An 11,049-nucleotide genomic window follows, 5' to 3' on the forward strand; every position below is an offset into this window, starting at 1 on the left:
CATGACACACGGTGAATACTTCTTGAAGCTTGACTATGGTTGTCGTAACATTAATGAGTCTTACCCCACACAAACTCGGACTTTATTCTGAATTGATTCAGCCTGAACCAGTATTAAAAGATGGCAGGATGAACAGTTCATATTTGTATGTTCATATTTATTAAAATGCAAACTCAAGGCAAGTTGGTGGGAAAAATGGTGCTGAATTATCTATTATGTTGGTTGAAAAAAAATATTGGAGAGACATTTTTAGTTAGAAAAGGTGTGTACTGTAAAGAGAAGACCTCACCTTCACTAAATGTTTGTCTTTTATCGTTGAAGGAAGCAAAAATGATGAATGATGACTAATAGGTTTCTTTCTTTTCCTTGTGGTTACTGGTAGTTGTAGTCACTCAGCGAGGGTGTGTGCGCGTGAGTGCGCGTGCGTGTGCGCGTGGGGTATGTAGTGAGTGAGGTTTGTCTGAAGGTTACAGCTGTGTTGAGGATGATCGTCTCATGTGCAGGGTGTCTGAGTCAACAGTATAATTGCTGTTTTGGCTAGCCTTCCCCGTAGCCTTGTGAGACTCTTCTCTAACATGTGGAATCACTCACTGGTGAACATGCCTGTATGTGAGACAATGAATGAGAGTTATGGGGGTTTTTTTTGTCTGTAGTTTTTAATTGTTGTTGTGGTTTTTACTGTGCCGTGATTTTTTTTTATGTGATCTGGATCCCCCTGGGTCTGAAATAAAGAAAGAATTGAATTGTTTGTCAATGCCTGAGCAAACCTGATAACACACAGAGGCGAAGCGCATTCGCTCTGAATAAACAAACAAAACGTTTTTTAAAAGTGTGCGGTAAACTTCTTTCTTTTGATGAATTGTTTCTCCGTCTGTTTTGCCAGTGGGAACACTGCCATTGACCCCGGGGGCTCAGCGTGCGGGAGTACAGACCACGCCTCTTTTCCAGAGCACAACTTTAACAACATTACCGAGGTAAGGCCCTCATCGTGGCCGCCGCCCGCCCACGCGACTATTGTGACGCATTACTAGCGGATTTCTCCGGAATGAGACCTGGCTCTGTTATCATTATTAATGCGAATCTTTCCATAAAAGAGTGGTTTAGGTATTTTCCTAACTTCTCTTAACTTCCTTGTCTTGTGCCAGAGAAATGTAGGATCTTGGGCAAGTGCTGACACTTCCTCTCTCCTTCAACCCTGGAATAGCCATTTCACAAGAGTAACATGATTATGGAGAAAGAGGACAGGCCCACAGGGGTGCTGTTTTTGGTCTGTCTGTCTATCTATTCGTCTTGTCTTTCTTTCTTTCTTTCTTTCTTTCTTTCTTTCTTTCTTTCTTTCTTTCTTTCTTTCTTTGTCTCTCTTTATGTCTTTATGTCTTTATGTCTTTCTTTCTTTGTCTCTCTTTATGTCTGTCTGCTAGTTGGCAACATGACACAAAACTAATGGTAATATATTTATTGCATTTTCAGAGAAGATGGGAAATGTCGAACACACTGTCAGACACACTAATGTCTGTCTCTGGGGGCTACACTAAGAAGCTGGTGCAGGAGTAAACCAGGTGAATTTAAGAGGTAAATCGTCTTATAGAAGAGCCTTTAAAAAATGAGTACTCCAGGCTCTTCTATTAGATGATTTACCTCTTAACTTAACCTGGTTTACTCCTCAACCAGCTTCTTAGTCATACCCCTTTGTTCTGGTGTTGACAAACACAACCACCAACGTCTCTTCCACCTCTCACAGACCTCTATAGTGTATATTCCCCCTCTGCCTAGATGGGGCCTACACTGAGCTTCATGGGTCTTCCACGTAGTAAGCTGCAGTGTCTTCCACGTAGTAAGCAGCAGTGGTGTCATTTTCCCTTGACTCAAAGCATGACGCCTATCTGTCTCATCTATAATCAAGCAGTCAATTCATTAGTGCTGTAAAAAGTCAACCTGTCCCTCCGTCAGCTAGTCAGGGGCAACTCACTTCTTCCGATGCAGATGCCGACGGTCTCCACCTCCTAAACTCCCACTCTTTTGGTTTCTCCGCTTTGTGTTTTTTGCCCACATTTACGTGTGTGTGTGTGTTTGTGTCTCTGTATCTGTGTCTGTCTCTGTCTCTGTATGTGGATAACACATCCTCTGCATGTGTTATGTTTCCCTGATTTCGGTGTGCTTCAAATGACGTTTTCTCAGCTTTCTGGTGCCAAGTCAACATTTTGGCGCGACCCACGGGCAATCTGGGTTACTCGGCTTTGAATTTTTATCTTACTTTACTGTACAGCATATTGAACTGCATTCATGTATGAAATGCGCTATACAAATAAAATTGCCTTGAAAATGACTGGCAACCGATGAGTTAAGCTCCGTGTGTGTGTGTCTGTGTGTGTGTGTGTGTGTGTGTGTGTGTGTGTGTGTGTGTGTGTGTGCGTGCGTGTGTGTGTGTGTGCGCGCGCGTGTGCGCGCGTGCGTGTGTTTACGCGTGTGTGTGTTTCCCTGCAGTACATGGGCGTGTGTGCGGCGGTGTGTCCGCGTGCGTACTCTGATGAGGAGCTGGTTCTGCTGCTGGCTCTGTTCTGCCGCCTCAGTCTGGACACACACCTGCAGCTGGCCTGCACCGCCCCCCTGGCCAGACTCACACACCACCTCGTCAGCAACCTCCTGGACTGGAACGCGCAGGTAGGCACGCACACACACACACACGCACACATGCACACGCAGGTAGGCACGCGCACACACACACACACACACACACACACACACACACACACACACACACACACACACACACACACACGCACACACACACACACACACACACACACACACACACACACACACACACACACACACACACACACCTCCCTACAGAGCCACTCTCTGACACACATGCTCACATGCACAAGCACAAGCACACATTCACTCATGTACATATTCATTCATGTACAAAGCGGATTCCAAAAAAGTTGGGACACTTTGTATTTTGTGAATACAATCAAAATGCTGGCATTTTCAAAACATTCAATGTGTTAATAAGGTAGAGCATTATGTACAGACAACATATCAGTTGTTCAAGTCGAGCAGAAATATTGTTTTGAGGTAATTATGTCATCATTTAAAATTTCACCCTTGCAACAAATCCCAAAAAAGTTGGGACAGGGCCAATAAAATGCTTTTTATATTGGATAAGACTAAACAAAACACAAGGGATGAGACTGAACAGTTAAATACTTTGACTGATAGCATCATTTTATTCAATAATTAGGTATTTTGATGTGTGAGACATGATTTCAGCAGCTCAACTGATAGGTGTGTTCTTCAACTTGTTGACATTCTTGTTATGCTTAATATGTGGCATATCCTGTCTGCAAGAAAGTTATTTTGTGACCTGTTTACTCTTATGATGGAACCACACTGTTGGAACATAGTAGAGATTGAAATTTGCCACCATTATGGGGCAATATCTAAAGGAGGTGCTCCAAAACGTAATGCCTTGGTAGCTATGTATGCTGTTTAAAGTCTGTATATATTATTCAGCATTTATTTTAATGCTCTACATGAGTAAGAAGACCATAACCAAGGCACCTCTGCACCCCCTTACCATCATATGCTGTATTTCAGACTGACCACTAAATCAAGCTGAAGTATTCATTTTCTATATAACCTGGAGGGTGCATGACTCCATGATTTTGAAAAAGGATGCAATATTTTCCATCATATAATCAGAGGACAGTTTCACATGTCTCTTAGGTCCATGTAGAATGAGCTTTGTCGCATGCAACACTGTTTGATGTCTGCATCATGTTTATTTATCAAGTGTTGTGTTTATGGTAATTTTTTCGAGAGCTGTCATTGTTGAAGTGTCATAGTTTGCTTGTTGTCAACGAATATGTCATGATCTTATAACTCATGCAATGATTACACAGAGCTCTATATTACGGAAATTGGCCTTATATGCCTGCAATTTTGATAATTCAATCTTTCTGTGTAAAAGATAAGTAATTAGTCCCTCAAAATCTTCGCTACTGAGTGCCACAGCCTCTCTGTGATGGTATTTTATTTGTGCATTCATGCTGGCAGTCAATATAGTTTCAGTTTTAAAATATTCTTCCCTGTGTTATTTTTAGAATTATCCCACTATTACAACATGTTTTGGCCCTGTCCCAACTTTTTTGAGATTTGTTGCATGGGTCAAATTTTAAATGATGACATAATTACCTCAAAACAATAATTCTGCTTGACGTTAACAACTGATATGTTGTCTGCACATAATGCTCTACCCATTGAGTTACTCTCAATGGCTCTGCCTTATTAACATATTAAATGTTTTGAAATTGCCAGCATTTCGATTTTATTCACAAAATACAAAGTGTCCCAACTTTTTTGGAATCCGCTTGTACACATGCAGGCGTGCATACACGCACGCACGCACACACGCACGCACGCACGCACGCACACACGCACACTCACACACACACTAACACCAAAAGAAAAATGCTGGAACACACACCTCTTTCACAAGTAGAAACACACTAGCAGAAACGCCACTAGGGGTCAGTGTTGAGCTGTCCATTGCTCTTTACAGTAGCCAGGTGAGAATGTCATTATCTTGCTTTAAAATAACATTTCTGTCCATTTAAAATATATAATTGAACTTTTCTGTCTAATGTGTTTATTTGTTACATGTTTCCCCCCCTTCCTTTCCCCAGTTATGTTGTGCTTGCTGTTGGTGTTAATTTAATATTGTGGTTAGTTGCTGTATGTTTGTCTCCTGTACCCAGTCCCAGTTCATTTAACATTGTGTGTATTTGCTATCTATCTGTCCCCCGTTCCCCAGTTCATTTAATATTGTTTTTATTTTCTACTATGTGTTTGTCCCGTGTATCCAGTTAATTTAATACTGTGTCTATTTGCTGTGTGTCTGTCCCCGTTCTCTAGTTGCCGGTGCTGTGCCAGGCGTTGGCCCACCAGTCGGAGGACCACCACAACCTGAGGCACCTGGTACACCTGCTGCCAATCAGCAGCCGCGGCAGGTCAGCACAGCACACACACACACACACACACACACACACACACACACGCACACAAACACACGTGCATGCATCACACACAGCATGTCATCAAAACATTTGAAGATTTAAAAAAATATCTTAAAAAAAATTAAATTAAATTAAAGTCATTTTGCAGGCCAGATATATTGGATGGGTGGCCGGTTTTGACCCCAGGGCTGCTAATTTGCCTACTCCTGATGCTCTCAGTTATGTAACTGTAGCCATGATGTGCTGCTCATCTGCTTGTATGTTTGTGTCCTCAGGGAACTTCGCAAGCACCTCAGCTTGTCCATCATTTCAAAGCTGCTCAACCAGAGATACACGTACAAGCCTGCCAGCACACACTTCCAGGTAACACAGCTGCACCGTACCGTCGTTTATACCAGTGGTTCTCAAACTTTTTTGAACAAACCTCTCTTCGCCTCATCATAAGCATCCCAACGCCCCATTGGGGGGTTGTAGTGCCCCTGTTGAGAAACACTAGTTTATACTGTGGAAGATTTAGCGGTAGATTTCTCTCTCTACATTTCTCATTTCCTGTTTTTTTGTGGTCGGAGCTTTTGCGCCATCTACCAGATATTGGCCACCCCTGACGTGGGATGCTGAAGGTTTCTCAGTTGGCGGTTTTGTGCCGCTGTGCAAGCAATTATGTAGTCATTATGTATTAGTCTTGTATCTTAATCCGTACAGGCCTTGTCACTGAAGAGTGAATAGATATGAATGGTTTTCTCTAGTCATGACCTCTAGAGGCACTGAAACAGTGTTTGTGTTAAAGGGAGCCGTACACTGCATAAAACAAGTCTTCAGCCAATCACCAACAATGAGTGACACAAAGGAGTTTTCATGATCATTCATATTCCCTTAAGAAAATCACTAGCAAAGCATACATTCTGCCAGAGGCTATGTGGGTGTTTGTGTATTTGCGAGTCCAGTGCTCAGGGATGTCGTACAGGAGGGTAAAGTGTGACTGAGTCCCCACGCAGTGTCTGATTTATGTAGAGGTGCACCGAAATGAAAATTTGTGGCCGAAACCGAAACCGAATAACAATTAATCACTTGGCCGAATACCGAAACCGAATATTACAATTCGGTCAAAAGTTATCAAAACTTAGGTTTTTCACTATTTTTAAATATTGCTTAAATCTACGGTTTACAATTAATGTTTTGACATGTTTTTGAAAGAAAATAAATGTGTATTTGAAGTCTTCAAATGTTAGAATAGAGCTGAAATTAGTTTAATTAATGCCCATTTTCAATTCATTTTCTATTCGGCCTCTGATTCTGCCACTCAATTGGCTTTCGGACGAAAACCGAATGTGGTCTTTTTTTGCGCTTTCGGACGAATATTTTCTGCGGCCGAATTTTCGGTGCTCCTCTAATGTTAGATATATGGCTGGGGGGTCCATTGGAGCTGAATAGGGCCCACAATTAGCTGCTACACCCCTGCCAGTGCTTCTGGCTTCATGTGTTATTCTTGATTTCCTGTCCTCAGCTGTCGGATCTGACTCGCTACGTGCCCCGCATGAGCCCCTCCTTCCTGAAGAAGCAGTACGTCTCCCGCAGAGCTGACCTGGAGCAGGACGAGTACGTGCAGGACGAGCAGGTGAGACTCACTCACAGCTAACAAATCCCAGAGGTTTCTGGGGAAATGTTTTGGTTGCAGGAAGTGTACTCGTTTGGAAGAAATCAGTTCTTGCATGTTGTTCATGTGCCCCAGCTCCATAAACGCCCTACTGGGGCTAATAACAAGCCACATTTGACATTATGCATACACGGTTAAAAAAAAAAAAAAATGCAGTGTTAATTCAACACTTATAGAGTTCTCTGGGACCAAATGCACTCTAGAACAGGGATCACCAACCCTTCGAGCGAGATCGACCGGAGGCTTTCCTAGTTGATCTTGGGGCAGGAGGAAAGAAATTGGATGATAGGCTACAGAAATATTGAAATACAGGACGAGTACGTGCAGGGTGAGCAGGTGAGACTCACGGCTAATAAATCCCAGGGGTTTCTGGGGAAATGTTTTGGTTGCACCCACGCATCATCCCAGATCAGGAAGTATACTTGTTTGGAAAAAAGATAAGTTCTTGCATGTTTTTGTACCCCAACGCCATGCCTAACGACAAAGCCACACTTGGCCTTGTGCATACACAGTACAAAATACAGTGTTAATTCAATACTTAACTGCACGTATTCTGCAGCAAGTGTATTGAGGGCCTAAAATCACCATTTAGCTTTCTGGATAATGTGAATTTATGGAGGTCATTCATTGTTGCCTTTAAGCATTTATCTGTCTAAAAATGTTTAAAATCGTTATAATCCGAGATCTTCTGAATAACCTGAGTAATGCTGTCATAGTGCGTACATAGTGCATGTTGTGTGATTGTGTTGGTTTTCACGTTTCCACCAGGCATACTACCTCTGCTTCAGCCTCCTGGACTTGATCAATGAAGCTTCCAACTACGAGTTTCTGCGTCCAGACGAGAAGGTAGACATTCATTAAAAATTATATTCTGCTGCCTTTTTTTGCCTCCTTGGCGGAAGTCTGCACTCTCTGAGTGCATTTCTAGTTGTTTATGCATCTTCCCTTTAAAAAACAAACAACCAAAGAAAAAAACATTTTGTGTCTTAACCCATTGTGTCCTGGAGACACATATACAGGTTTTTCAGGATTTTGAGATTTTAGCTGTTTTATTAACTATGTGGGTATGTTAGAGCTGAATGAACACATTGCAATGCAAGGGGAGGGTCTTGGCTTTTAAATGTAACTCATGTCATGTTTTTATGTGCTTCAGAGGCTGAGATATTTAGGATTTAATAGGTAGAGGGCATCCTTTACCAAAAAGGGCTTAGGACAAAATGGGTTAATAATCTAACAGTCTCAATAGGTCATCTGCTTTTCAAATCGTTGGTTTGTGAGCCTTTCTCCCTGAAGTCTATCGTTGTCATTATGAGCCCCTAGTACAATTCAGCCATTGGCCTTTTATTGCTGACGCTGTTCTATCTTGTCCCTGGGTGCACTGTTGTGGTCAGTCATAAGTCTGTCAAGGCCATGCTTGCTGAAAAGGAAGCCCTGCTCTCTGGGCTAAAGGGAAGCCTTGTTGTGGTGAACTAGAACAAAGAAGTGGACTAAACTGCATCCCTCTTGGCTTGGAAAGAGAGATTTATTCATTCATTTGTGTGTGTGTGTGTGTGTGTGTGTGTGTGTGTGTGTGTGTGTGTGTGTGTGTGTGTGTGTGTCTGTGTGTGTGTGTGTGTGTGAGAGAGAGAGTGTGAGAGTGTGTGAGAGTGTGTGTGAGAGAGTGTGTGAGAGAGAGAGTGGAGTGAGAGATGGAGTGTGTGTGTGTGTGAGTGTGTGTGTGTGTGTGTGTGTGTGTGTGTGTGTGTGTGTGTGTGTGTGTGTGTGTGTGTGTGTGTGTGTGTGTGTGTGTGTGTGTGTGTGTGTGTGTGTGTGTGTGTGTGTTGGATGATCTTCATGGACTTAACCCATGCTTCCCTTGCAACCCTGTATGTACTGTATGTCCGTATGAGAAAGTAAGAAAAGTTATTTCAAATTCTCTGTATGATGATCAGTGCATGTAAAGAAAATTGAAAACTGACTTAACTCATGCCTCCCCTCTCCCATGATCCTCTAGGTTCAGCTGAAAGTGCTGTCTGCGCAGCTGGAGAAGCATGTGAAGAACGACATCCGCGAAACGGAGAAACGTCTCTACAGGAGCAAGGTCAGCTGCTTAGCATGTCCTTAGCAGTTACCGCCCTACAAAGACAAAGTGCAATAACTACACACTTTGTCAAAATTGAGTTTAGGCTAAAATGGGCCTTTTAACACCTCCTTCATCTTGCGCTAAAGCCTTATGGTCCAAATGTGTCTCGTTTTAGAGATATTGCCCTGTCAAGTCTGCACTAAGTAGGCTTTTTTTCTTTGTTTCAATGTTGATGCAATTACTGCACTTGGCCTCTGTAGGGCAGAGCAGCAGGTTGAGAACAAAGTGAACAGTGCTCGATTACAGCCAACCGGCCAACTGTTGGTGAAATTTCAGTTTTGCTGGTAGAAAAGACCAACTTACTATAGCCTGCATTTACCCCCTATTTATTATTACACAGATGTGCATGCAGACACGTTTGTGTAATAACAAAAAGACTGTAACTGCATGGTGCGACCTTTTCTTAATTTTCAGTATTCTGGCGATGGTAAAATGTCTGATTTCTGAGCCGTGTGTTTCAGGTGAAGGATTACCTGGCGAGGATCTACACCAGGTGGCAGGTGCTGCTGCAGAGGACCAGGCCTGTGCAGGTACTGAGATCAGTGTTGCCAGATAGGGCGGTTTCCCGCCCAATTGGGCTGCTTAGAAAGACCGTCTGTGGGTAAAAATGGGCATTTGGGCGGGTTTGGCCGTAGGAATCAATAGAATTTAGTTCAAATTGGGCAGAATTTAGTGCTTACAGGCAGGTTTTGAGCATTTTTGGGCTTGGAAATCATCAGTCTCATCTGGCAACTCTGATTGAGATGAATAAATCAAAAAGTTAAAAATGACCTGTACAGCTTCTACAATGGGACAGCTGAACTGTGAGTGTGATGTAATAATAATTATGATCACGCGTTGTAATGATCAGTGCTATTATTGACACCCATTTGGTCTTCTTGATATTCGAGTTGCAAAAGTCATTCAAGTCATTTGTCATGTTGACCCCGCCATTGCACCCATAAGATGAATAAGATATTTGAGTGTAAAACACTACAAAGCAATGTTTTCGCTCCAAGTTTGTTTTCGCTCCATGTGTCTAGAGTCGTGTGGACGCACCAAAAAGTTCAGGCGTAGGATTTTAAAAAAACAACGTCTTTAATCCCTGTAATAGACGCGTGTGCATACATATGGTCATGCATGTGTCTTGTGTCTCTCCTCCTGCAGGGCAAGCTATATGACTTCTGGGAGCCTCTGCCCGAGGATAGACTGGGCAGCAGTCAGGAGGAGGTGCTGCAGGAGCAGAGGAGGCCTCAGCAGGAGGAGGAGGAGCAGGCAGGGGAGACAGCCAATGGCATTGATGAGGCAGAGGAGACAGCCAATGAGATGGAGGAGCAAGGTGAGATGGACAGTGAAGAAGACGAGATGGAGGAGGTGCCAGAGAAGAAGGAGGAGCAGGAGGAGATAATCGTTGAGATGGAGGTGGACGCTGCACAGGAGGCCGCCAGCAAGATGGAGGTGATGGAGGAGGAGGAGGATAGGGCCAAAGAGGCGGAACCAGAAGGACGATCCAATGAGGCGCAGGAGCCGAGCGAGAGAGCCAATGACATGGAGATATCACAGGACATAGCCAGTGATGTTGTGGAGGACCCAGACAGGAGGAGGGCTGATGAAGTGAAGGAGCCAGGGGAGAGGACCCCTGGGATGGAGAGGCAAGTGCAGAAGGCCCCTGACATGGAGACGCAAGTGGATGGGGACCCTAAGATGGAGAAGCAAGAGGACGGAGATCCTAAGATGGAGAAGCAAGAGGACGGAGATCCTAAGATGGAGAGACAAGAGGAGAGGCCCAGTGGCATGGAGGCACCCAAGGCCAGATCCAACACGGAGAAGCCAGAGGAGAGAGATGAGAAGGATGATGAGGAAACGGACAAGACGGCCAGTGAGGCCAAAGAGAGCAACCAGGGAGCCGATGAGGAGACAAACGAGACAGCGAAAGGAGACGCTAGTGAAGCTGAGGAGCGAGAGGAGGCCGTGAAAGGAGACGCTAGTGAAGCAGAGGAGCGAGAGGAAAAGGTGAAAGAGGTTCAGGAGCCAGGCGAGAGGGCGAAAGGCGTGGAGGAACAAAAAATAACGTGAAGGAGGACAACTTGAAGGAAACAATGTTGACAAAATGCTCTAGGGTTCAGTTCAGTTCAGGTACTTTTTTTGTATAAAAGATGTTCAATTGTATATTTTTTTTCTTTGTATATCAATTTGTATAAAGATGAATGTCAAGTTTTCTTTTTTGTTATGCTCTGAATTTGTAATTACAAATAAAGTGTTAGTTTGCTGTA

At 43.6% G+C, this 11,049-nt stretch overlaps 1 protein-coding gene across 1 annotated transcript in view; it reads left to right on the forward strand.

Moving 5' to 3' along the window:
- slf2 (SMC5-SMC6 complex localization factor 2) overlaps nt 1-11,049 on the forward strand; it is a 32,907-nt gene extending 21,858 nt beyond the window's left edge. The window contains exons 11-19 of the mRNA XM_063191287.1: nt 884-974; nt 2,485-2,661; nt 4,921-5,015; nt 5,297-5,384; nt 6,526-6,636; nt 7,444-7,521; nt 8,669-8,755; nt 9,259-9,327; nt 9,944-11,049. Of these exons, the coding sequence (XP_063047357.1) occupies nt 884-974; nt 2,485-2,661; nt 4,921-5,015; nt 5,297-5,384; nt 6,526-6,636; nt 7,444-7,521; nt 8,669-8,755; nt 9,259-9,327; nt 9,944-10,852 (1,705 nt within the window). The 3' untranslated portion in view covers nt 10,853-11,049. The remainder of the gene's footprint in view (nt 1-883; nt 975-2,484; nt 2,662-4,920; nt 5,016-5,296; nt 5,385-6,525; nt 6,637-7,443; nt 7,522-8,668; nt 8,756-9,258; nt 9,328-9,943) is intronic.

The sequence above is a fragment of the Engraulis encrasicolus genome, chromosome 24 (genome assembly GCF_034702125.1).
Source record: "Engraulis encrasicolus isolate BLACKSEA-1 chromosome 24, IST_EnEncr_1.0, whole genome shotgun sequence".
NCBI classification, from domain to species: domain Eukaryota; kingdom Metazoa; phylum Chordata; class Actinopteri; order Clupeiformes; family Engraulidae; genus Engraulis; species Engraulis encrasicolus.